At 45.2% G+C, this 27,020-nt stretch overlaps 3 protein-coding genes across 5 annotated transcripts; 2 read left to right on the forward strand and 1 right to left on the reverse strand.

Moving 5' to 3' along the window:
• Positions 1–624: 624 nt before the first annotated feature.
• On the forward strand, positions 625–6,204 carry LOC112896574 (probable WRKY transcription factor 32). 2 transcript variants are annotated; one of them, XM_025964591.1, is made up of 4 exons: positions 625–1,273; positions 2,889–3,544; positions 3,633–3,779; positions 5,496–6,204. In XM_025964591.1, the coding sequence occupies exons 1-4, from the start codon at positions 719–721 to the stop codon at positions 5,887–5,889; spliced, it is 1,752 nt and encodes a 583-aa protein (XP_025820376.1). In that variant the 5' UTR covers positions 625–718; the 3' UTR covers positions 5,890–6,204. The 2 variants fall into 2 exon arrangements, with proteins under 2 accessions (XP_025820376.1, XP_025820377.1); XM_025964592.1 differs by having other exon boundaries at positions 2,895–3,544.
• Positions 6,205–6,309: 105 nt separating this feature from the next.
• On the reverse strand, positions 6,310–8,701 carry LOC112896575 (photosynthetic NDH subunit of subcomplex B 1, chloroplastic). Its single transcript, XM_025964593.1, has 6 exons — positions 7,961–8,701; positions 7,511–7,701; positions 7,142–7,399; positions 6,930–7,047; positions 6,724–6,809; positions 6,310–6,634 (listed from the first exon to the last, which is right to left on the reverse strand). The coding sequence occupies exons 1-6, from the start codon at positions 8,546–8,548 to the stop codon at positions 6,457–6,459; spliced, it is 1,419 nt and encodes a 472-aa protein (XP_025820378.1). The 5' UTR covers positions 8,549–8,701; the 3' UTR covers positions 6,310–6,456.
• Positions 8,702–20,492: 11,791 nt separating this feature from the next.
• Positions 20,493–23,993, forward strand: LOC112896952 (transmembrane 9 superfamily member 9-like). Of its 2 annotated transcripts, XM_025965088.1 has the most exons (8): positions 20,493–20,758; positions 21,339–21,503; positions 21,592–21,701; positions 21,789–21,897; positions 21,981–22,093; positions 22,199–22,352; positions 22,492–23,204; positions 23,398–23,661. In XM_025965088.1, the coding sequence occupies exons 1-8, from the start codon at positions 20,642–20,644 to the stop codon at positions 23,438–23,440; spliced, it is 1,524 nt and encodes a 507-aa protein (XP_025820873.1). In that variant the 5' UTR covers positions 20,493–20,641; the 3' UTR covers positions 23,441–23,661. The 2 variants fall into 2 exon arrangements, with proteins under 2 accessions (XP_025820873.1, XP_025820872.1); XM_025965087.1 differs by having other exon boundaries at positions 20,499–20,758; positions 22,492–23,993.
• The last annotated feature ends 3,027 nt before the right edge of the window (positions 23,994–27,020 follow it).

A 27,020-nucleotide genomic window follows, 5' to 3' on the forward strand; every position in this document is an offset into this window, starting at 1 on the left:
GGATGGTAGCCCGATGGGTGTCATGGCCGGCGGAGTGAAGGACGCAAAGGCCGGCGGCACAGAGGCCGCGGACTGCCTTGGGCGGCGGCGCGCAAGTTATGGGGATCGGGGCCGGCGCCATGGCCGGGCCCTCCCTGACTTGCAGCCCAAATGGCTCCCTGGCTGGTGGGGGCCCCTGGCCTCCCCTCAAAAGACTGTTCCAACGGAAATTCTACTCCCGATTGACATAAAAAAAATAAGAAGAAAAATAGCTTCATATGGATTTGAGGGGCAAATCAGTCTTTTCATAATCAACCTCACGGCATCTATGTATCAAACTCACGGCAGTGTCATACGAGGAATAAAGATTAAATTTAGGATAGACAGCGAAATTTTTCAGAACTACGGAAAGAATTAACTCATCTTAATGTCAAATAAGGGAATTTTGTCGATCGGAGTGGCGGCGAATGCTTTTAACTGTTCGAGTCCTCGACGATGACCCCTTCTTCTGTAAATAACGGCCGTTACCCCGTCCGTGCCGTCCCCTTGTAACTGTAACGGCCGTCACTCCTCCGTCATCTCGCTCCCGCTCCGTTCTTCCACTCCACCCCCGGCTTTTACTACTCCCTCTCTGCTGCGGTCAATGTCAGTCAAAAAGCTCCCCCCCCTCTTCCCCTCCTCACCCACCTCTCGAACTCTTCGGCCCTCCAAACCCTAGCTTTTGCCCCACCTTCCCTCCATGGCCGACGGCGATCCGGAGCCGGCGCCGGCCAGAGAGAAGCCTTCAGCCCCGGCGGCGGCTGTCGAGGTGGAGGAGACGCGGCCGCCGCCGCCGGAGCCCCCCGGGGGTCTGGTCGACGAGAAGCGCCAGTCCAAGGAGGAGGCGGCCGCGGCCGAGGTGGAGACGCGCCCGCCGCCGGAGACCCCCGGGGCGCCGCCCGCTGAGAACCGGGAGAAAGAGGCGGAGGCAGAGGCGAAGGAGAGGAAAGAAGTGGAGAAGGGGATGGGGGATGAGACGACGGAGACGAAGGAGAAGCGGGGGGAGGAGGATAAGGGGAAGGGTGAGAAGCAGGGGAAGGAGAAGATGAAGGAGGAGGAGGCGAAGGAGAAGGAGGCGGCGAAGGAGAAGGCTGAGGCGAAGGGGAAGGTGAAGGTACATGCGGTGGTGAAGGTGGAGGGGACGGAGAAGGAGGTCAAGCCGACCCGGCGGCCGGCCGGGGCCAGCGCGGAGACGCCCATCCTCGCGGTGCCGGTGGTGGCCGTGCCGTGCTTCATAGCGCCTTCGGGTTTTGCAGTGCGTCTGCCTTTCCTCACTCTTTGAGAGTATATCTTTCTCTGTCGATAGGCCGTGGATGAAGTTTCTAAGCGCACATTTCTGAGCTGATTTGTTTGTCGACAAAGTGATACTTGATTCATATCCTAGTTAGACGATTAGAACTGATGTTAAACACAGTATATGATGTCACCTGTGATAGCCAGTGCTGGAAATGGTGCGAATTATTTTGGCCGCATATATGCAGTTTTAGGTATATGCTAGATTGGAACTACAGATGTCGTGGCAATACAATATAGAGGAGGATTGACACTGGTGCGATGCTGAGTGTAATATGCTGCAAGTCGTGCTTTAACTTTAATATGCAGCCGCGTACTGCTAGAGATCTTCTATTTGCTGTAGTTCTATTGCTTTACCATCTTCTGATATTGGTGCCCTTGTAGTTAATTCACGTGTGGTCAAACTGATACTTGGTCTGTGTTCTAGCCTTCGTACTGAATCAGAAGTATAATAAAATGTAGTAGTAACACGAGCAGTTTGGAGTTCGTAGTATCCATAGGTTCTTGTGCAGTTATTCTGATAGGCCTTGCAATTATATTGCAGTTCTGTAGTTAATAATTTATTCATGACAGTTCAGTGATATTCCTGCAACATATTTAGATTGAAGCCCTACATGGATTCAAGATTAACCCTTTACACTACAAGGTGTTAGGATTGTATAAGATGATAACAAAGCGACTGAATATGTTGCAATCTCACTCGACTGTGAATAAATTGTTAACTAGGGAGGACTATCTGTTGTTGAGGAGAACTAACAAAACACAAACTTAAGCAAACCCTCTAATTGGATTTTTCGCTTTAAAATTGTGATATTTACACATTAACATGCTTAGAAGAGTAATACAACTAAAAACTTTAACAGTTTCTGTAGGAGTTTGTAGTTTCTTCAAGTGTAACATAACAGCAAACCGGGCAGTGTTTTAAAAATTGGCTATACTCAACCATGTAAAACGAATGGCTGCCTCTCCCTTTTACTGTAAAATCAGCGGTTAGGCCAAACTATTTCCCATTATACCATACAATTACCTCTAAGTCGGTGGTTGGTCGATTACTGGTTACCGAATTTTTGGGACCTTGAATCCAGGCACTCCTTTTTTATATGAGCACCCAACTTTATATTATAGATGATATTCGAAGTTCTTATGCAAGGTAGTAGTATCTTTGTTATCCTACAATGCAATCTGCATGTCCTTTTCCTAGTAATTCTCCTTAAACATGAAGATGATACATGAGTTGAGTCCATGCATTTCAGATTACTGGGTCATCTTCTGTTTCATGTGGTAAAATGCTGGATTAATCTTGTTCAACATATCCCAATATCTTGAATTCTTTTGTGTGTGTGTGTGGATTAGTACTCGCTCATATTTGAGTTTGTCAGATCTCTGTCATTGATGGATTTGGTAATTAGGCTGTCTTACTTATAGCGTGCCACATAAGGCATTGCTAAATACACTGCTTGCTACTTGGTTGTCATGTCTTGTGCATGTTATCGTATTTTTCCTCCAGTTCTATATAGTGCTTTATTTTGGTGGATTACTTAGATTTTGTAAATTTTTCTCTCTTTTTTTAATCTTAGGGGCAGTTTGCAATGACACATCAAGCAGCTTTGGCAAGTGTAACAGCACAGGCACAAATGCACTTGCAATCCCCGACCACATCTACATGTTCAGAAGCGCCATCAAGTCCATTTTATATAACACCAAGATCTATAGTGCCGCTGCAGCAATCACCGTCAACTGAAGGAAATGTTTGTAGACAATTAGCAGACAAGCCATTTTCATCGGAGCCAAAATCACCCCACCTTGTAAATATGGTGGCTGATGGCTTCAACTGGAGGAAATATGGCCAGAAGCAGGTGAAAAGTAGTGAGAATTCCAGGAGCTACTATAGATGCACTAGTTCAGGTTGTTCAGCTAAAAAGAAGGTTGAGCATTGCCCTGATGGCCGTGTCGTGGAAATCATTTATAGAGGGGCTCATAATCATGAACCACCTCCAAAAACTAGATTTGCAAAAGAAAAGGTGACTCCTATTAGTGTTCCATCTGGAGGTGAAACGTTGAGACTTGTGAATACAGAAATTTTAGAATCCAGTACACCTACCTGTAAATCAGACCATTTTGCTGTCTCAGAAACCTGTGAGCAGCAGCTCTTTTGCTCGAGTGATTGCGAAGGTGATGCTGGTAACAAATCTGAAGATGAACATCCTAGTGCAGAACCCGTGCCGAAGCGAAGGTCATTATACTGTTGCACTATTTGCTTTGTTTATGTTTATGTTAATTAGTTTTTCTTACCTTTTGTTTCTGTTATGTTCTTTGAGCAGGGTGATTGAAACCACAGCACCTAACTTAACCCCAGTTCTCAGAACTGTTAGAGAGCAAAAGATTATTGTGCAGGCTGGAAAGATGAGTGATGGATACAGATGGCGCAAGTATGGACAGAAAATTGTTAAGGGAAATCCAAACCCCAGGTGGGAAGCCGCTCTTTATTGTTAGTGCAATAACAACAGTTACAGAGCAATTTTACACCATCCTATTTAAAATCAGTATTGTGTACTGTTAGTTTTTGAGGATCTTTACCCATTCTCTCTATGCTGCTGTTGTTAAGAATGCACGTGCCAATTGTTCCTGCAAATATCTTTCAACAAGCTTCAGGCTACTGTTATGGGTTAGATGCTGATGAAGTCTTAATCGTGTTAGTGATAAAGTTCTTTTATCTTCGTTACATGTTTTGTTGCCATCACCCATGTTCTTTTGAAATCATTGTAATGAGCAAGCTTTTTTTATTAGGATAAACTGTTATTTGATGTCCATAACTAATTAGTCTATGTAGGTACCATTTCATTTTATTCTTACTTGTTCTAAAATTACACAAACCTCCCTGTTATTGCACCTAAGAAAAGGGTATGTTCCTCCCTCTATATAATGCTTGGTCAGCTATCCCATTGACCAGGAATCGAGGAGTTGATCCCTTAACCCTTCATGCTATGTATATACTCCCTCTGTCCCAAAATAAGTGTAGTTTGAGAATTCAAAATTTGTCCCAAAATAAGTGTAGTTCTCGCTTTCCAATACAACTCTCTCTCTATCTCTCTCCTCTACCCCTCCTTAATTCTTGTGCCCAACTTCTAAAACTACACTTATTTTGGGACGGAGGGAGTACATATTAATATGATCATATGAGTTCTTCCACTTGCAATGTTCATCGAGTTTGGGTTCAACTAAAATATGAGGGTGGTTTTGTGTGGTAATTTAGAGGAATGGGTGTTTGTATATCAGCATTGAGCTGTGGAAATTGTTCTGCTAGATGGGCAGTGGAGACGCATTGGGAGCCAGGTGTTGGACCTCCATTGTGCACTCAATGTTCTGTATTACAACTTAAACTAAAAGTGATAGCACTCATCTCTGTTGGTTGGTGCTCCCTGTGGGTTTGTGGTTGAAAATAAGTCATTTAATTATTTGTTCCAATCTGTGCATTGTTTCTGTTGGTATGATCACATATGTCTTAAGTGTCCAATTTTCCCTGCTCATTTTTGTTAGTTGTCTTCTATAATAGCTTCCATATGAATATGTTACAGATGCATTTTCCTTGGTGATATGTTGTATAAAGTCTCACTATCATGATACAAGTAGTTGCCAATTGCCAACGAAAACTTGCCAAAGAATGAATGTAGAAATTCACTAACTGTACTGTGGCTCAAATACAAAATTTAGTAAACATCTGTCATGGCCATGCAGCAGTGAATGGATTGGATAGTGTGGGTTGTCACCAGCCATTCCTTGGCTGGTTTCTTGTCCATGGTGAGGGAGATGACACTGGCAAGGCGTTAAACAGTATGATTGGCCTTAAGCATGTATATAGCCTGACAAACTTAATCATCGAGCTACCCTAAACCTTTTCTTCCTACAAACTCTTAATATATCCCTAACCAAACAAGTCTCAACTAACTAATTGTGGACTGGCTGTAATGCGGTTGCCTCATGCTACGGATTCCTGTTGGCAATTGTTATTGGACATGACTAAGATACTTGTGATGGCATATGGCTATCAGTTTCATGTGCGCGAAACTAGTACATTAATTTTCAGTGCACATTCTTCCCCAAACCCCTGTTTATGATGTTCTGCCGATGTCCTGTTTTACTAGGTACTGTTTTAATTAAATTGCTCTCTGAACCAACCTATGCAGGAGTTATTATCGCTGCACACATGGTGGGTGTCCTGTCCGTAAGCATGTGGAAAAGGCACCAGATGATGTCAACAATATCGTTGTAACTTATGAAGGTAAACACAACCATGATGAACCATTTAGAAGCAACAGCATACCTGTGTCTGCTATCAGTCCACCAGTGGCAACCATTGAGCAACCCAACACATCAACCACAACATCAGATGAGAAACCCCCAACCATCACTCAGAAGGATGCCTACGGTGAGTCTGATAAGGAAACTACTTTGGAATTCGGAGGTGAGAAAGCACTTGAATCTGCACAAACACTGCTCAGCATCAAAACTAATTCCGAGGACATGAAGAACTCTGTCCTGAAAGAAACTTCTTCTGCAGTTCCTGTCCAAAACAGCTGAATTCTGCTGAGATAGGGTGATTCTATTGACGTATTAGCCTGTGATATTTGTTGGTTGTCTGTTATTGTGTTAGCTTGTGTATGAGGTGAGGGTTGGCGTTCGGCATTCTGTGGAGCACCGGGGGAAAATTTGAGGAAACATTTAGGCTCTGGAACCCATGACTGGTCGTGTACCTGTATAGATTTTCGATCCCTAGTGTGTATAGGTACTGTATTTCTTACCTGAGGCTAAGCAACAAAGAGACCCGATGACGTGTGGAGTTGTTCTTCAGAACATTGTGTGCTGTATTGTTCAAGTTCCATTTATTGCAGAGCTGATCTGAGATATGGTGATTTATTTATCGGTATGACACCAGAAGGCACATTGTGTATGGTATTTACAGTTGCAATCGCTGCAACATTCTGTGTGAAGTCCCTCTTATATCTTAGTAATCCATAAGCTGCATTTCATGCTGAAATCTGAATTGAAATTGCACGATGCACTGAATCATGTTGTGAGCGTTGTTGCTCATATACATTCTCTCTGAATTTCTATGTACAAAGCAATTTGAGATGATCTTGTCAGCAGCTACTTTGCCAATGCGAAGCTTGGAGCAGGCTCGAAGTCCTTCACCGCCTTCTTCACAGCCTCAACGTCGATGTCGATCAGCTTCCCTGTCGCTGACGTGATCACGGTGCAGCTGCCCTTGTCCTCCATGTACGGCAGGAACAGCCTCGCCTTCTCAGCCGAGGAGAACAGAGCCACACTGGAAGAAGAACAAAGACCAGAGCATGGCATGAGGAAGAGGAACCAAGAACTGCAGACACTGATAGATATGGTAAGTTTCCTCCTCACCATGGCTTGTCGCGTGCGTTGGCGAGCTGGACGGCTGCTGTGTTGGTTGCGACCACGCCGGCAGAGTCGTTGATGAGGCAGGTGAGCTTGACAGACAGTCGGACAAGGCATGGTAAGAACTCAAAGAGTCATCTCTGAAATGTTGTATTCCACAATGTATGAAGTTTTCATGGAGGGTGGACAGATGGGTCCATAACCTCCTATACCTGGCCTGGGGTGGTGAGGAACAGGATGTTGGTGTCCTCACCCACCTCCTCCTCAATCTCCTCCCTGTGCTTCTCATGGGGGATCACGAACAGAGGCTTCAGCCCCTTGTTGTCAGAGCTGCCAAAAAGATGGTGTGAGCACTCACTGGTCACTTCACATCACAGCTTCACAATTCCAGCCAAGGTATGACGACGGGAAGCGAACGGCGCACCTGATCTCCTTGGCTATCTGAGCCCAGTGCGCGAGGGGCAGGAGGCAGTCGTCGTCTCCCCTGGACTTCATGCTGGCGACGGAGTCGGAGGCGATGCCGTGGACGACGACGTACTTGCCCTTCTCGACGCCGGCGCTGTCGTACTTGCCCTCCACGTACGCCCGCAGCTTCTTGGAGATGGACACCCGCAGCGGCGGCGTCGGCTGCTGGGGCACGTTCTTCGCCGGCCGGCCGATCCACTCCAGCATCTCCTTGTACCTGACAGAGTCGTCCTGTTACTTGAATTTAAGTTTCAAAATTGGCACATATAACTTGTCTGAACATTCAGACGGCCGGGCATGGTCTTTGCGCTGCGAATGGTGATCTTACATGTGGTATCCGCCGTCGGAGAGGTTGGTGGTCGGCGCCTTGAACATCTCGGTTAGGAACAGCCCCGCGCCGACGCTGTTGACGTTGGGGTAAACGTAGCCGATCTTGTCGCGCGCCGACGACATGAAGAGGAAGAGCGAGTGCCCGATCCCGGCCAGCCTCGTGGACAAGATCAAATCATAGTACCTATTCTGCCAATTGCAAGTTTGCAGCAACAACGTCACGAGGTTCAGCCAATCAAAATGTCGGGACGAAGCTAAGAGCAGCACAAAGTGGACAGGTTTAGCAACTCAAATTTCAAAAAAGTTGTGCCTATTTTCCACAATCACTCATCGAATTCTGTCACTAGCTGATTATAATCGCAACAGAGGATTGAACCTTTCTCTGTTATTACAAACGCAATGGAGGAAGAGGACCCAATTGCAAGCCCAAGAAAAGCAGCAAGTGTACCTTGAGGATGCCGAGCTGGTGCGTGTACTCGGCTGGCTCCGGCCAGTCGTCGTCGGGGTCGTAGACGGTGGCGTACCTGACGTTCTTGCACATCTCGTAGACCTGCTTCCCCCTGGCCGACGTCACCACGTCGATGAGCACGCCGGGGTAGCGGTCCTTGAGCATCTGCACGACGGGGAAGAAGAGCACGTTCTCGTACACGCCGCCCGACACGACGCAGCAGGCGCGCCGCACGTCGCCGCGGACCTTGGACGCGAGGCTGTCCAGCTCCGGGTTGTACCCCTGCGGGAACCGGAGGAACCCGTAGGGGTTGGCCGGGTCCTCGGGCGGCCGCGGGTCCTCCTCCTGCTTCCCGCCGGCGAACATGCCCTGGTAGTCGAACTCCTCGTCGGGCCCGTCGTCGAATGGGTCCAGCCACGGGTTCTTCTTCTTCGCCGACCGCGCCACGACGCTGCCGCGGCGGTGGCGGTGGCTGGTGGAGGGGAGGAGGAGGAGGTGGTTGCAGCACGGCCGTGGCGTGGGGGGCTTCGCCGGTGCCCGCGCCACGGCATGGGTCGTCGCGGGCGTGGTGGCCATGGAAGTCGACATGGTTGGCGTCTGCTTGGCAGAGCTTGCTTCTTGCTCAGCTCACTTGCTCTTGCTCTTGAGCATGTTGATGTGTTGCTCCTAGCTAGCTTTGGATATTGTTGCTGCTTGTATCTGTCTGTGACTGTTTCTTTTCCGTTTTTTTTTTGGGTGAGGGAAGAGTGGAGGGAGAAGGGATTGGGTTTGAGCTTGGATGTGTGGACGAGGAGGGATAAAGTGCATGCTGATGCTGCCATGCATCCGGGCTTTGTTTTTTGTGCTCCTCTCTTTTGGCGTGTATCTCGGTTGGGTGCCGGGTGCCAGCTCAAAGCCAAGTGCATCCTTTTCAAAAAAACAAAGCCATGTGCATGAACCTTGCAACCCATCATGCGCTGCATGACATTGTAACATTGAGTGAAGGAATGAAACAAATTCTTCAAAGGCGAAGTTCTTGAAATATAGAGATAACACATTATCACAAATTTTTTACCTTAAATAAATATTGTTCCATCTTAATGAAAGCGTCCTAGCCCCACAGGAAAGATGATATGTTTAATATATATAAGTTGTATCTTCACAAACAAAATGTTTTAGCTTAAATAAAAGATATATATCTTTATGAGAAAATCGTTCTAGTTTGAATATCCGGGTTTAGTGATGCCATAATGCTCGTGTCAGATTCGGAGCCACGGGATTGCGCATTTGGTATAGACTTTCTAGAATATGGGACAGGGCACGTCCCATACCACATGCTCCATCCCATATCCCTGTTGTAACTACTCGGATACGAGCAGAACTAATCGAAACAGAAGAAAACTACCCGAGTAGGACTTATGAGCTCGTATCTAGTATCTGGCTAGGATTTTCATTTAACCCTGTCCCCCAGACTATATAAGGGCGGGCAGGAACCCCCTCGAAACACATCAACACCTAAGGCAATACTAACCAACACACAGGACGTAGGGTATTACGCATACTGCGGCGCGAACTCGTCTAAATCCTGTGTTCCTTGCACCTTCGAATTTCTGATCTCGGCGACACCCTACCTACAATCCATCACCTCGGGGTATCCCTCGATGGGCATGAGGTTAAACACTGACAGCTGACGCGCCAGGTAGGGGTATTCATCGAGCATCCACCGGAGAACTCGATGGATCTTTCGACTTCACCAGTGCTGTGCTCGACTTCACCAGTGTTGTACTCAAGGAGATGTCCGTTTTTGACGTGACTTCAACTCGTGCTGCACCAGGACTCTTCCAATCGGACTCAACCCGGTCAGAGGAGGGGTGTACCTGATTCCCGTTCGGGCTACGCAACGCGGCCGCCGTGTACCAAGAGGCCATGCGATTTGAGTCCCTCTCCGACTTAGAGGAGGACTTGGATTGTCTACTCAAGATCGAAGAAGGAGAAGCCACCGCACGTCGGGGGGCTCCCGTCTTCGACAATTTCTCAGACTTCGACAACAACGCTATGCCCTTATTAGGCAGTCACCACGCCCTTATTAGGTGGTCACCACGGTCCGAAAATCACATCAACCCTGTCGGGCAGGCTTGTGTTCCGGGAGGGCACGAAACCCCCCGAACTACATGACCTCAGCCCGTCATGCTCCGAAACTTACCCCGGCGAACTCTCGTTCCAAGAAGGCAGGCCCCTCACGTCTTCCGACGAGGAGGAAGGCCTATTTGCCCCAAAAACAGGAACCCATTCGCCGGATCGAGAGGCATTCATGGTCTGTATCTCAGAAATCCAGCACATGGAGGACGAAAGCCCAGAGCAAGTCCAGTTGAACGACTACTACATCAACGATGACGACTACTTCTCCGACACTCCTGATCATGATATGAACACAACGGATAACTTCAGCAGCAACAAGCTACCTGACCTTGCTTAGGACGCCACGAACGTCGTGAAGACAGAAGATGAGGACAATGCCCAAAGGCAATGTCGTAGGCTCAAGAACGCCAAGAGCGCAGAACGAAGGCAGCGCATCACGGAGCAGCAGCAGTCGCCGCTTGGCAATCTCTACGATTTTTCTATGACCGATCTCCACAACATCATCAACGTCGGCCGGGATGCTCGCAATATCATCATTTCCAGGCAACAAGAGCATGCAAAAAGTAGAAGCTTACAGCCCTACCAACTACCACATTCCTCAAGACTACTTGAGCTCAACCCGGAAACGCAAGTCGGGCACCCATAACGCAGTGATGGAACGTCCAACTCAAGGGAAGAAGAATCTCAGTTCACAAGAACGCTTCAAGAAATCCCTCCACAGTTTCTGACCATGGCATCCAAGTGCTATGCACTCCATGTTTGAATGCCTCCATCTTCGATGGGCAGTGGGAGCTCCACCACTCAGGAAGGCTGGGAAAAGAAACAACGAAGAAAGGTGACAAAGCTACTCGGTTGACAACACACGCGAAGACTAAGACCCGATTCGAGGCGGTTTCTCTAAGGATTTTTTTACGTAACCATTGTTTCAGGGATGAAATCCCTGAAACAAGGGGTTTTCAAATGTAAACCCAAAAATCCTATTTAAACCACTCTATCATGGAAGTATATGATTTAGTTTAGTAACTTTGTTTTTCACCCAAGACAAGGAGTGTCCGCTCTGCGTCAAGCACAATCACCCTGATGGCCAAGAAATCTTGAGTTCGTGCAACATTAAGACCCGTGACGGTTTTACCCTTACTGCTAGACGTACGAAGGCATTGCCCGGTGGAAAAATCATCAACTTTGGGAGTTTCAGCCACAAATAGTCTAGAAGGATCATTTGGGGGTTGCTACCACCAACTGCTGCAAGATTCCACAAGATCATGGAAAATTTCAATAACTGCTCCGAGTACTAGTCTCATCGCAGACAGTAGCTCCAGACGACTTCTGAAGGGGTTCACACACCCATAATCCCAGTAACACTCCGAGTATTGGTTCCTGACCAGTACTACGCACAACTTTCGTTACTAAGGGGGCATTACACCCATGATCCCAGTAGCACTCTGAGTACTGGTTCCAGACTAGTACTACGACGTGTAGCTTCAGTTACTTCAGTTACTGAAGGGGTACTTACACCCATAACTCCAGTAACAATCCGAGTACTCTGAGTACTGGTTTCCGACCAGTACTACGCGCAGCTTCCGTTACTGAAGGGGTACTTACACCCATAATTGAAAGTGCATTTGGCCCTCTAAGTGGGTTTTGGTGTTGATGACATGCATAATTAAGGAGCTAATATGTTTATCAAGCTATGGATAGGTTAAAATTTAATAAAATAAAATATTTGCGTAAAAAGACACCAATTTACTTAATAGACGGTGATGGAGCTTAAAAGAAGATCTTTATTTATTTTATATTTTGAATTTGAGTATAGGAGACACCGTACTATTAAGAGGGATACGAGAAGGTGACTTGAAGATGTTAAAGTGCTTAATTGAGATGCTAACTACCCAAGAGAGACACAAATCACACACTTGTGCATCTAGTTTTATCACTGTCTTAGTGTGTGTCAGAAGTTCCGACCATGGGTTGGAAGTTCCGCAGTTCCAACAGGGGGTCCTCAGCCGGTTATTTTAATTAGGGTCGGAAGATCCGACCCTGTGTTAGAAGTTCCGACAATCACTTAACCAGCTCACTAACGGCTAGTTTTTGGGCTTGGGTATTTATACCCCCTCAGCCCCTCCTTCATTTATTGCTGACCTACACAAGAAAAACACCTCCTTGAGCTTCCAAAACACTTCCCCAATCCCTCCAAGAGCTAATCTTTAAGTTGATTCGAGATAGGGCTTCGGTGAGAGCAAGATTGAGCTGCAAGACTTGAGCACTTGAATGAGAAGGTAGCCACGTTCATATCAAAGGCACTTGAAGCATCTTCATCGACTCGATTCATGTTTGTTACTCTTGAAGCTTACTTCTAAACTATTTGGTGTCGCCCGGTTGAGTGTCTTCTCGTGTGTGTGCGCCCCGAGAAGTTTTTATTATCCATCCTTTATGGATTACATAGTAAGTGACTCAATCCTCCTTTGTGGTTGATTGAGTGAGGTAAAGGGTTAGTGGAAGACCTGGCTCTTTGTGAGCTCCTCAATGGAGACGTAGCTTCCTTAGTTGGAGTTAACTTCAGGAACAAAGCTCTTGTGTCTTGTGCTATTGCATTTATTTAGTTCTTGTTGATCTAGAGTTTGTTTTGTGCCGATATACGTACTCGAGTTGTTGTGCTTGCAAAGATCACCTGCAGAAGTCTCCTAGTGTCGTTGTGCAACTTTTGGTTCAGCCAGGTTCTACAGTTTCAAGTTTAATTTTGAATTTCCCTTTTGTCGGAAGTTCCGATCCAGTGTCAGAAGTTCCGATCCTATACAATGTCGGAAGTTTCGATAGATTTAATTGTTGCGAAGAATTTTTTCAGGTTTTGCATATACACCTATTCAACCCGAGTACTGGTTCCAGACTAGTAGTACTACGCGTAGCTTCTATTACTGAAGGGGTACTTACACCCATAACTCCAGTAACGCTCCGAGTACTGGTTCCTGACTAGTACTACGCGCAGCTTCCGTTACTGAAGGGGTACTTACACACATAATCCCAGTAACACTCCTAGTACCGGTTCCAGACCAGTACTACGCTTAGCTTCCGTTACTGAAGGGGTACTCACACCCATAACTCCAGTGACGCTTCCGTTACTGAAGGGGTACTCACACCCATAACTCCAGTAATGCTCTGAGTACTGGTTCCCAACCAATACTATGCACAGCTTCTGTTATTGAAGGAGTACTTACACCCATAATCTCAGTAACACTCTGAGTACTGGTTCTAAACTAGTACTACGCGTAGCTTCCGTTACTGAAGGAGTACTGACGCCCGTAACTCCAGTAACACTCCAAGTACTGGTTCCCGACCAGTACTACGCGTAGCATCCATTATTGAAGGGATACTTACACCCATAATCCCAGTAACACTCCAAGTACTGTTCCAGACCGGTACTACGTGCAGCTTCCGTTACTGAAGGGATACTGACACCTATAACTCCAGTAACACACCGAGTACTGGTTCCCGATCAGTATTACACATAGCTTCCATTATTGAAGGGGTACTTACACCCATAACTCCAGTAACACTCCGAGTACTAGTTCTCAACTAGTATTACGCGCAGCTTTCGTTAATGAAGGGGTACTTACACCCATAACTCCAGTAACACTTCGAGTACTGGTTCCCAACCAGTACTACATGCAGCTTCTGCTGCTGAAGGGGTACTTACTCCCATGATTACAAAAACTCTCCAAATACCAGTCACTGACCAGATTTCAACACGACTCCGGCTCGTGCTGCGACGACAATCTCGACTACTCAGCCCAACTTCAACTCATGCCTCCACACCGCTACCGACCTCAAGTACTCGTTTGGACTAGAAACTAGTCAGAGTGGGCCTCACACCATCAACAATTAGTCGCAATCAACTCTAACTAGTCGGCTTCATCGATGGTCCGTCCACTGCAAAGCCAGTCAGGCTGCTCCCTTTTTGGTTCCAGATTTAGCAGCGACTTGGCCAACCCGCAGGCTTGGAGGCTGGCATAGCCGACCACTTGGTGTACCTACGGCGGCTCGTCTAGCTCCCATACTTGGGGGCTGGGCGCAACAAGACACTCAACATGCTTTCGGCGACTTGTTTGGCTCCTATGCTTGGGGGCTGGGCACCAAAAACTACTTGGAACACAACTTATGTGAAGATTGAAGGCCTAAAGGTAACCCTAGGTTATCGCGCGGTTAGATAACCAGTGGCGGCCTACAGGTCCTTTGGGATAAAATTTATTTCGAGCGATAATTTAAGGTTTCTTTTGGAAAGTTATTTGCTAAACCATTTTTTCAGGGATGCGATATCGAAAAAAGAGGTTTTCAAATTTCTGAACCAATTTAAAATCTTAACTTATTCTACAACGCATGCCACGGTTCTTTGGATCTTTTTTCCAAACCTTGGGATTTGGATTCAAGGTTCGGGGGCTATGGAACACATATCATCGACGACTTATTTTTTAAATTTTTGGAAGATAAGGATATAAGATTCAAAACTAATTTGACCCTCCGCCTGATTCTTCGATTCAATTTAAGCCTCGGGGGCTACTCCATGTAGAGTGCGAGTTTCATCGCACCCCATATAAAAGAAGACTTGAAAACTGCTCGGGGTTTGAGCACCTCACAGTCTCGATGCAGCCAAGGAAGTACTAGGAAGACACGTTTAAGACGAAGTTCGGCAGAACTCGAAGATGCCTTCAGAAGTACTCGGAAGCCTGCAGCACTCAAATACGAAAAACTCGGGGGCTTGTCAGACCCGGGATCACGGGACTGCGCACTTAGCATAGACTTTCTAGAATATGGGACGTGGCATGTCCCATACCATATAGCTGTTGTAACTATTAGGACATGAGTACAACTAGTCGGAACAGAAGGAAACTATCCGAGTAGTACTCGGGTAGGACTCCTGAGCTCCTATCTGGCTAGGATTTCCATGTAACCCTATCCCTCCAACTATATAAGCCGGCTAGGACCCCCTCGAAACACATCAACACCTAAGGCAATACACATCAACACACACAACGTAGGGTATTACGCATACTGCGGTCCGAACCTGTCTAAATCTTGTGTTTCTTGCACTTTCAAATTTCTGATCTCGGCGACACCCTACCTACGATCCCGAAAGTATCCCTCGGTGGGTTTAGAGGTTCTATCATCTCAGGGGTATTTCTCGGTGGGCTTGGCATATCTGACGCCCATTGCCGGTCTCTTTGTGCCTGTCCTCCGTCAAATTCAAGGGTCACGATGAGTTCGCAAACATCCAAACCACCGATGGAGGAAGCTAGTAGGGGCGCCACAGCACTAGGCGTTAGGCCGTTTTTGCTACGCTAATAGACTACTGTAGCAAGAAAGGCGTGCAGCCAGCCTATTACACCCACTATTGTGTGTCTGTCCTAGCTCCGCGCTTGATCCAAAACTTCTCCGACCCTAATTGGTCGCCTCGACGCTGGACTCACTTGAGGCTTCTGAATATGAAGAAGGTGCCTAAACATAAACATGGAGCACGAGTTGCCTTAGGGATCATGATGTCATAATTTGAGATCATCATATATTTGGCACAATCCATAAGTTAACCAAGCGGAGGCTTGTACTTGGAGCAAGTCTTGTATTGAATTTGCTTCCTAAGCATGATAGTTTACTAACTAGTAATCATGTGAACGAGTTTAGAAAGAAGCACCATTTGTTACTTTACGATTGAAGAAGAAAGGACTTCCATATGTATTTTAATTTTATTTCAAGCTATTTTGGCTCTTTCTTAATTTCAAAAAACAAACTAACTCCCTAATTTTGGATCACAGATACACAAAGATGTTACATTAAATTAAATTGAGCTGTTTACAAGTTGTTGGACTAATATGTACCCACCTTCCAAGTTGTTGTGTGGTGGGTGTGTAATTTACTCTTGCTAGAACATGTGGCGCGCTTTGCACGTTGTATCATAACTACAACAATAGAATTATAGAAATGAATGTGCATTTTCAACAAAGACATGGCCAAAAAGAGATACAACTATGCGACTTTATAAATCTGGAAAGAGGCATATAAAATTATGTACCTAAAATCTATTCCATTTCCATACAAGAACCTAAGTACATTCCACTTCATAGCATGGTGCATCAGCCAACACTCCAATTGTTGTTGATTTACTTACTACTCTCTCCGTTTCAAACTACAGATTATTTTGGTATTTCTAGGTGTATAGTTTTTTCCATGTATCTAGACGTAGTGTATATGTAGATTTCTAGCAAAAATTATGCACCTAGAAATATCAAAATAATCTATAATTTGGAACTAAGGGAGTAATAAACATTTGTAATTCATCAAAATTGACACTCACCCGTTTTCCATCCTATTTCTATATTTTTTCTGTAAATACAGAAAGTGGTGTGATAATGTACAAATATGAGCGGAACGGGATTTTTCGTCCGTTTTCATCCGTATCATAACACCAATCAATCACACGTCTAAAAACTATATAAAGATTTACTATAAATCTTAGTGATATATTGTGTACTACTGGAGGCCAAAAGTCTAAAATCTAATAAACAAGTTCATACCTATTGAAGAATACCAAACCATATATCATCAATAATTGCTAAAATATTATATAACTGCTACAAAAATTATATTTGAAAGTAGTAATAAGGCTAGTGTTAGTAATAGTAATGTACTTTTAAGAATATCTCTTTCAGCATCCGATGGATCTCATCTTTACCCTCAACAACATGCTCTTTGTTATCATCTACCACAAAAATGACACCTTGTAGGTATATTTAATTTGGATGTAGACCTGTAGTGCCTCCCAGCGGCATGAGAGAGGAAGTAGGAGAGAGAGTGAGGGCTCGTTTGGTTTGCTGCCCTACATCCCAGCCAAAATTTGGCTATAGCCAAATCTAGGCAATGGCAAAACATGGTAAAAAATTATGTTGTTTGGTTTGTAGCTATAACAAAATATGGTCAGTATCATGAAAAATGGTGTTTGGATGAAAGCCATGCCAAATATTACCACAACCATGAGAATGTCATGTAGAACCCACATGTCATCATATTTCTTCTTTATTGAAACATATTCATGTGTGATCTTGTTTTATAGATAAAATCATAAGAATATTATGGTGAAAACAAATTGAAAATCGGATATATAGTTTAGTAGATATTAGCAGCTTAAGTTCCATAATAAAAAAAATCGAACCACGGGCCACCAATGGATGCTTGACAACTCATATATGAAATAACAGCTATGCTGCCAAGCCACGAAGCGGGAGGCCGGAGCACCCTCTGACGCCACGCGTGAGCAGTCAGGCCGCGCCTGCGGGTGCATGAAGCGTGGAGAGGGGAGGAGAGGAGAGGAGAGCATGGCGGCGACGCTGATGGATACGCGTCCATTTTCACCAGTGAAGCACGGAGAGGAGAGCAAATGCGAGGGTCTTTTAATCATTCCGACTCCGATTGATATGGGCTGGGTCCATATTTTCTAACAGAATCATGAGGTCAGAATTTGAGATCATCATATATTTAGCACAAGCAATAGGCTAATCAAGCGGAGGCTTGTACTTGGCGCAAGACTTGTATTAAATTTGGTTCCCAAGCACGACCGTTAGCTAGCTAGTAATCATGTGAAGAAGTTTAGAAAGAAGCACAATTTGTTGCGCTACAATTGAAGAAGAAATGGCTTCCATGTGTCTTCTAATTTTAGGTTTGATCCTTTTCCGATTAACTTTGTAACTTGTTCTCTTACCATTTTCCTTTGCTAATGAATAGTACTAGGAAAATGCACAATATGGATAATAAGTTAGTCCCTGACACAAGCGCACTTGCCTTACTTTATTATCCAGGCCTTGTATTTGTTAGTATGTTTTATTTCTTGCAACTCTCTGGATATATAGGCCTTTTATTTGCTTCTCACAAATGGAGTAACCAACTTACTAAGCGCGCTGGACTGCATGATTCCTGAGAAGACCGAGTCGCTAGCTCGGTGCATATGCCGAGATCGACCAGCTCGCATTGCATTGCTAGCGCGCGACGCTTTTACGTGCGCCAATTTTTATATATGACGGATCGCAGAGGCACGCACGGCCCACGGCCGGCGATGTGTTGTGTGTACAGTACGGTGCAGTTGTAATCACGCATCTATGCATGTGCAGCGTCAAGTGTGATGATACAGAATCATGGGCTAGCACGTCCACCGGCCTTCACCGGGACGACGTGCAGCAGTGTCCTGCTTGCAGGGTTCGGCGACATCGGCGGACACAGATCCAGCCTCTCGGCCCTTTGTCCCACTGCAATCCCTCCCCGTCGGTGATCGGATTAGAGAAAGCTCGATCTATCCTCTCTGCTTGTTGGGATCTATCTGTTCAGGATCAATTTACGATCCAACTGCTTGTCACGGATCTTGAATTATCTTCTTCGTTCAGTACAACTCCATGAACATATCTTTTTTCATCAATAGTACGGGAAATGCTACCCCCAACACAACCAAAAAAAAACCGTTCTAGCGAACCTACGCAAAGGAGCGCCGATACATATTTGATTTCATATATATAAATTAGTTTTATTCTCTTAAGATAATTTTGACTTACAAATATAGATCTACTAGGTAAATATACACATGTGTTGCTACGGACAAGGACTGTATAAGTATCGGCTACGAGTTGCCCATGCGTTAGTTTGTAGAGGTTTATGTGATCGGGTCGTGAACAGAGGATTGGTCCGATTCAATACGGGATGGATCAAGACCCACGTGTCGACAGTAGAAGTTGGATCAAACAAAAAATTAAGGTGGAAACATTATGTGCTATAGAAATAGGTACCGATTTAGGATGCAGTGACAAAATAGATAAAAAAATTAATTTATTTTGGAAGGTAGGGAGTACAAAATTTTTAGCATGGCACTAATATACATTTCCGCTAATAGTAATAAGAAGAAGCCGGTATATGTTTTTTGTCCTTTTTTCCCAAGGTCGATACCCCTTTTCTTCTATCCACATTTGCCAAAGATAATGCATTGAGAAGGACAGTTGACTTCCCAACAACTAGTACGAAATTAAGAGGAAAACAAGCAAATTGAACCAACACAGCTTCTATTGCAGCAGGTCTCGCTTAACGGATATTTGGTTTGGAGAAATTAAGTCCTATGAGCCTAAAGCTCCAGTAGTTGTTAATCACCTTTCTACCTCTCATTAATATCCTGTAGATGAGAGAGACAATATAGTGAGAGGAAAGTGAGAATGTTTTGGTGGAGCCTATGGAAAATAAGTCTCATAACCATCCCTTAGAGGGATTTATGGGCATAACGTAAGCCTTCGTATTTGAATAAAAATATATTTATTAGGTGGTGAAGATTATAATAAATTCTCCAAACCAAACATCCCGTAAATTCCTGAAACCTTCAACCTTAATCTAGCTAGCCAGTACTCCAAGACGTACAACCGGACTCATTATTTGGAATCACACAATCAAAGTCAATGCATCGGGAAATGGTTGAACTGCAGCATTTGCATTCGGAAGCCGTCTCTGACGGACAGGCCGCAAATCCCCACTCACCTCACTGGAAGACCCTGGTCCCACCTGTCATCGAGACCATAATATCCCGTTCCCGTGGTCCCCGCGCCCATCGGAGTGGGTCGTCGCCGATCGCCACCGACAGAGACCGGATCCATGCTCACCGCGCGCTAAAGAGAAACTTCCACCCAGCCTCACCGGCAGGTGGACCCCGGATCTCCGGGCCCGCTTCTCAGTTGCTGGTGCTGGGTCGTGGCAGTGGCTCGCGCCGGCCGGCTTCCGGTCCGGTCGTGCCCGTGCGCGCTCCCCCACCACCGCAACAACGCGCGCGCACCAAACTCACCTTTTCTTCCGTGGCGCGCACTAACGCACCCGCTGACGTGCGGGCCCGCCTTGACCGCTTCGGGGGCAAGCGCGGGCCCCACCTACCCGAATCGTTTGGCACGAACGCAAGCAAAGCTCGTGTGTCACGTAGGTGAGACGTTCCAGTCCCTCTCTCTCTCGCCGCTGCTGGCTGCTACTCCGTACCAAGTACCAACCGGCGGCCGCGCAAGCACAGTCACTGAGCTGTGGGGCCGACGTGCTACCTGACATTGTGGCCCGCGTGTCAGCGTGTAAGTCTCTCCTCCAAGATTCGGTAGGCGCTGAATCTCGTGCTGCTCGCTGACAGATGGGACCAGCGAGAGCGCACCTGGCGGTAAGCCGAGATATCAAGTTTATCCGTTACCGCAACGTAGAAACACCGGACTAGCCACTGAGCAGTGGGGTCAGAAGGCGGGACTAACTAACGGGCCCACATGTCGGTGATGTGTCAGATGGTGGCTTTTACTTTTAGGCAGGCCGCGCGCCTCCGGGCCCGCGTGGGGGTGGCACCGCGCCCACCTCCATTAAACCATGAGCCATCACCACTCACCCCCGCACCTCGTCGCGCGCCGCAGCGGAAAAGCGCCATCTTCGTCGCCGCCGCGCCCGCCGCCTGCCTGTTGCTCCCTCCCCAACCGCGCCCGGGGGGGAAAGCCGCGAGCGCGCCGCCCCGCCGCGCCATTCCGCCCGGCCGCCATGGCGCCCCCGGCGTGGGCCGTCGCCCTCGCCCTCGCCGCACTCTGCCTCGCCGCGCTCGCGCCGCCCGCCGCGGGGTTCTACCTACCCGGCGTCGCGCCCAACGACTTCGAGAAGGTACGGCTCCCCCCCCCCCCCCGGTCGTTGCAGGCGTGCTTGCTGTGCTGTGCTGCTCGGAGCTCGGTGGCAAAGGAAAAGGACAGGATTTAATGCTGAAGGCTTGCATGCTTCTCTGGTGCTTGGCGTGAGGAAAGAAAGTTGTGTGGCTGGTAGAATCGTCGGATCAAATCCCTGGTCGCTGTCGGCATCATGCGTGAGTCTGCTCGCGTCTGGGTCCGGAGCATACGGCGGAGGGCGATCCAGGCGCGCGATGAGTCGCGACTCGCCTCAGGGGGCGCTCCGGGCAGAGCTGCAAAATTTTACATTCGCGATTGCCCAGTGCTGGGGTGACAACATCACCAAAGGAACGTATTGGGTTTTTAGATGTTTATTAACTGTTGGTCGTTGTCGGTGACGATTTTTTTGTTATGATTGTTCTGGAATTTAGTTTCCATTATTTTTTCTAGCATTTAACCTCTGCAGCTGTGGAGATCCTAGTTTTTCACCCTGGGATCGTGACAGTAGTAGCACTTCTTTTTTCCCTGTTAACCTGTAAGATTTTTTATACAGAATTATTTCTTCTGATCCATCTTTACAGAAAGATCCTCTCCTCGTGAAAGTCAACAAGCTGACTTCAATCAAGACCCAACTGCCCTACTCCTACTATTCTCTCCCGTTCTGCAAGCCCGATACAATAGTTGACAGTGCTGAAAACCTTGGTGAAGTTCTTCGTGGTGACCGCATTGAGAACTCTCCATATACGGTTTGTTCTATCACTATACATTGGTTTCATGGATCACTGTTTAACATATTAGGATTACTGCTAACTTTTTGTCATGTATCTTTTCCAGTTTGAAATGAGGGAGCCTCAGATGTGTCAAATCGTTTGCAAGATTTCTGTCGGGGAGAAAGAAGCAAAGCTTCTCAAGGAAAAGATTGAAGATGAGTACCGCGTCAACATGTATGTCAATAATTTAGCTTCTTCATTCTTGACCAATTGTTCATGTCCCTTAGTTGTTGTAAACATGAATATTCTCTAAATCAACAGGATTCTTGACAACCTACCTCTAGTTGTTCCTATTCAAAGAATGGATCAAGAAGATGCTTATTTCTATCAACTTGGATTCCATGTTGGAGCTAAAGGAAAATACTTGGGGGTAAGTAGCTATACCGCATTGATAAAATGTCATATAAACGTGAAGTTTACAACATGAACTTGAACATTTTATTTATTTGGCAGGGCAAGGATGAAAAGTACTTCATCCACAACCATTTGTCCTTTATAGTGAAATATCACAGGGACGAACAAAGGGATGTTTCCAGGATTGTGGCCTTTGAAGTGAAACCATACAGGTATATTTCAGTTGTTGATGTTTTAAACAGTTATGTTCTGAAGTATTTGAATGTTCACATCCTCGCAGTTGTTCCATTTAATCACAAAAATGATGTGTTCTGCAGTGTTAAGCATGAATATGAAGGGCAGTGGAATGATAAGAAGACCCACCTGACAACATGTGATCCTCATGCTCAACGTGTAATTACATCATCCGAATCTCCTCAGGAGGTTGAAGTTGGCAAGGACATCATATTTACTTACGATGTGGATTTCAAGGTCAGAATTGAATATACGCGAGATTTTTCTTGTACTCGGAACAAGTGATCATAGTAGCTGTAGTACTACCTAGTAAGCAATAAGTGAAACATGAATACCATGTGTTTTCTCATTTCTGAACTACTCTGTCAATTTTCAGGAGAGCAATATCAAGTGGGCATCTCGGTGGGACAGCTATTTGCTAATGACAGATGATCAGATCCACTGGTTCTCCATTGTGAATTCTCTCATGATCGTTCTCTTCCTTTCTGGAATGGTTGCAATGATCATGCTCCGTACCCTTTACCGGGATATCTCCAAATATAACCAGCTTGAGACTCAGGAAGAGGCCCAAGAAGAGACTGGATGGAAGCTTGTCCATGGTGATGTTTTCAGGCCTCCATCAAACTCTGACTTGCTCTGTGTGTATGTTGGCACCGGTGTCCAGTTCTTTGGCATGCTGCTTCTCACCATGGTATTTGCGGTTCTTGGCTTCCTTTCTCCATCAAATAGGGGTGGACTAATGACAGCTATGCTCCTGCTGTGGGTATTCATGGGGCTGCTTGCTGGCTACTCTTCTTCACGTCTCTACAAGTTGTTCAAGGGCTCAGAATGGAAGAACATTGCCTTGAGGACTGCCTTCACTTTCCCTGGCAGCGTGTTTGCTATTTTCTTCTTCTTGAATGCTCTTATCTGGGGGCAGAAGTCCTCAGGTGCTGTACCATTCACTACCATGTTTGCTCTTGTCCTCCTTTGGTTCGGTATCTCAGTGCCATTGGTTTTTGTTGGAAGCTTCCTTGGCTTCAAGAAACCTACCATTGAAGATCCTGTGAAGACAAACAAGATACCAAGGCAGATCCCTGAGCAGGCCTGGTACATGAACTCAATCTTTTCAATTCTGATCGGAGGGATCCTTCCCTTTGGAGCTGTGTTCATTGAGCTCTTCTTCATCCTTACGTCCATCTGGCTGCAACAGTTCTACTATATCTTTGGGTTCCTCTTCCTTGTCTTCCTGATCCTTATTGTCACATGTGCTGAGATCTCAATTGTGCTCTGCTATTTCCAGCTCTGCAGTGAGGATTACCTGTGGTGGTGGAGGTCATACTTGACATCGGGTTCCTCTGCTCTCTACCTGTTCTTGTATGCAACCTTCTATTTCTTCACAAAGCTAGAGATCACCAAGTTTGTCTCTGCCGTTCTGTACTTTGGCTACATGCTCATTGCCTCGTATGCCTTCTTTGCCTTGACTGGCACGATCGGGTTCTATGCTTGCTTCCTGTTCACAAGGCTGATTTACTCTTCCGTCAAGATTGAGTAAGGTGAAGTGATCTCTTTCCTAATTCTTTGTTGCCACAAAGGAAGACGGGTTCTGCGGATAAGAAATTCTACAGAACCCCTGAAATTAGCTGAGTGGCCTTTGGTTTTCAGTTCTCAAAGCTGGTAGTTATGATGAAGTGGTGATTCGTTATCATATAATTCAGGTATTATAGCTAGCGTAGTGATCTTTTTGTCTTCTCTATTTTGTTTTCTATTTTGGGCTGTGCCTTTGGACTACGAGGGTATATGCTTATCAAACGCTCCTTGCAGAGCGACCTGTATACGGATGCTGAGTAATCTATTTCTTGTTCATGTCAGAATCTAAGTACTTGTTGACTTCCAAAAGATACATCACAGTTAAAATGTTTGAATAGCTAGTGGTATTTTTTGGCATTGAATAGGTGCAGTGTACATAGATTACAATTTTTTATTTTAGCTGTACATCATAATTCCTTTGTTCTCATTTGTTCAAATGGATGGTTGTCGTACTTCAGAACTCACTCTATTCCTAACAGTTTGACTAAAGGGAATCGGGATTCCAACTAACACTCAAATGTTTTTCTTCCCAGTCCTCAATCGATTTTTTGTTATGTCCATCAGTTTCTTTTGGGCTATATTACTGGAGTGATCTATCTATAGTCACTCCCAGAAAGAATTCGGTCCTGAGTCGCGGGTTGGCCCCAGAGCAGGGTCTTAAAGGAGTTGGATTTTGGATTGGAGAATGGACGGGGTCGAGGTGTTGTTCGGCTGCACCGCTACTATTTGCTGGCCATGGGTTTGTTGGGCTGCTCCTTGGCGCACCTGGTCTGTCATGGCTGAAATCACGCACCAGGAGCCAGTTAACGAGCTTCCAGCCCATAATCTGACCGTAGAGAGCACTTGTTTATGTATAAATTATGGGTATCATAATTTAAACATTGCACTAAGAATACGCGCTAGAATGTATAAATCATGAACATTGAATTTGAAGTCTAAACAATGCAACAAACATACTCTATCCTAGAATATAAGGCGTGACCAAATTTGGCACGGTCTCCAATACTAACATTTGACTCTTAATATCCTTCATAATATAATGCTTATAACAATAAAATTATAGCCATATAAAATTACTTTTGAACACAAATATAATGATTTTATTTTTATAAGACAACGTTCATTATACAAGATTAATTGTAGATAAAAAATGTGAAGTTTGAAACTTGAATTATGTGTGCACCTTAGATTGGTTCTCGTAGGAATCGAGCTTGGCTCGTATCCGCGAACCTGGTTCAACACATGCGGAACCATGCGGATTGGTTGCCTGACTTTGTTTAGCCAAGCTGTCGTGAAATGCTGATTGGTTGGTTGCCTGTCCCATGTATGCGCTCAAGCCTTTTCCTCTCACGCCGTGTGCGCGCCTCGCACTGCTTGAGACAGGCCCATGAGAAACGCTAATTTTTGCTGCATCTGTAGAGCTAGGCTTGGGCGTGCATTTTGCATCACGAGGGCCAGGCTCTGGCGCTGCTCAAGCCAACTAATCATGCACAAGTCGTATCCTGGGACCTGACTAATGTAAAATCCAGCTAATAACCAATCATCTAGGAATGTAAATTGGTGACCCTTAGGTGCACCTCCAACCCTTTTTTTCAAATATTTGTGCTAATTTTTCAAATTAAATCCCTATTTTAGAGAAGTAGCATAAAATTTTGAACTAAAGAGAGTTGGAGGTGCATCTAAGGGGTCACCAATTTGCACCCCTACAATCACCCCTTTATATTATGGAATGGAGGGAGTATGCATTATTCAATCGATGTTGTCTAGTGTTCTCCTAATGTCTCCTAGGCGCTCCATTGTTTACTCATCACTACATTCAGTTTGAAGCTTTAAAAGGAGGAATATAAACATTTTAGTGGCACTCCGATATTGGGAAAAGTACTAGTGGCTTGAAAAAATTGTAATTTTCCATGTAAAATTGTGCTCCAATTTTTTGAATTTCGAGTCATGCAACAATGCGCTATGAAGAGGTTGGCCTTGTTGAGAAGCACCGTTTACACGTGGTCACCATCTAGGCTAGGCGACCGTTCCAAATTTCCTACTCTCTAACTATCCACTCAAGTGTTGTTTCATCCAATGAAGCTCGATATGAGATGTCTTTTCTTTTAGAAACACACTACATACATAACGCAAACTAACATCTACGAATATATGTAAGCAAATCTAACCCTATGAGCACCTCATATATGATATTTTATAATAAGCTAATTAGATAATAAATTTTTCCTAAACATCATTTATTTAAAACGGAGTAAGTAAACTTGTAAAAAAAATTGGCATGCTAAGTCAGGAGAGAAAACACATAGTGTTACTCTTTGTTTGAAGTCAATGTAGTTGTAGCATAACCACCAAACTGAACTCAAATGAAGGATAATAGTTGTGATTTGAACACACTAGACACATGGTCACTTAACAGTTTAACTCAACAGTCCACTATCAACTCGGTCAACTAATCGAAATAATCACTGAAAGTCCCGCACAATAATACAAGCATAAGAGAGTACTTGTATTTAAATTACAACACAGACTCTCTTACAGTAGGTACGGAATACAAATACATAAATAACAGAGTCTTGGTTCCTGTAAATATTTTCAAACTGTGCGTGAAAAATGCCCGTACATAGGTTGTAACTGCAAAGGGTCAAGCACTCCAAAACCCCGTTATCATGGATGACCAACCACCACGCATGAGCTGGCTAAGGGGCATCACATGCCTCATATATATCTTACCTGAAATACATGACAATTAGGCAATGATTAAACACTGCATTCACCCATGCTGTCCTGAACCGGATCCAGGCATATCGACAATTATTCTCTGACAGGCATCAAGTCTCGAGGCGATATGGCAATATGTATCAACCGGAAAAGAAAGAAGGGATTAAAAATGGCACGTAGGAGTAGTCTGGTTGCGGCTACTGTGTTTTTCTTTAAAGAAACACAAGTCAAATCACTGGCATGGATAAGGACAAAGGATATCATTCTCAAGAAGCAAGGCACTAGGATGGCTCATATATATATAGTTAGATTAATTTTATTTCAGGGACGTTATGTAGTTCAGTTGGTGAGAGACACAGGTATACAGTTGATGTTTGAGTTCCCTTTCATCTGGTGTCATTTTTTAAATGCAAAATTAGCTAGCTCTCGAAGTAGTCTCATCTTTATATGTTAATGCTACTACTGTAGGATAAAAAAGAATGTGTATATTTATACAAAAGATCAAGAGATAACAAACAGAGCTTTACATCAGTAGAAAGTGTACCCTAATTTTTTGGATAGCTAATTGCAGCAAAAGCTCTCCCTTTGATAAAATGGAAACACACGGTTTCAAAGTTG

Source organism: Panicum hallii, chromosome 6 (genome assembly GCF_002211085.1).
Source record: "Panicum hallii strain FIL2 chromosome 6, PHallii_v3.1, whole genome shotgun sequence".
NCBI classification, from domain to species: Eukaryota; Viridiplantae; Streptophyta; class Magnoliopsida; order Poales; family Poaceae; genus Panicum; species Panicum hallii.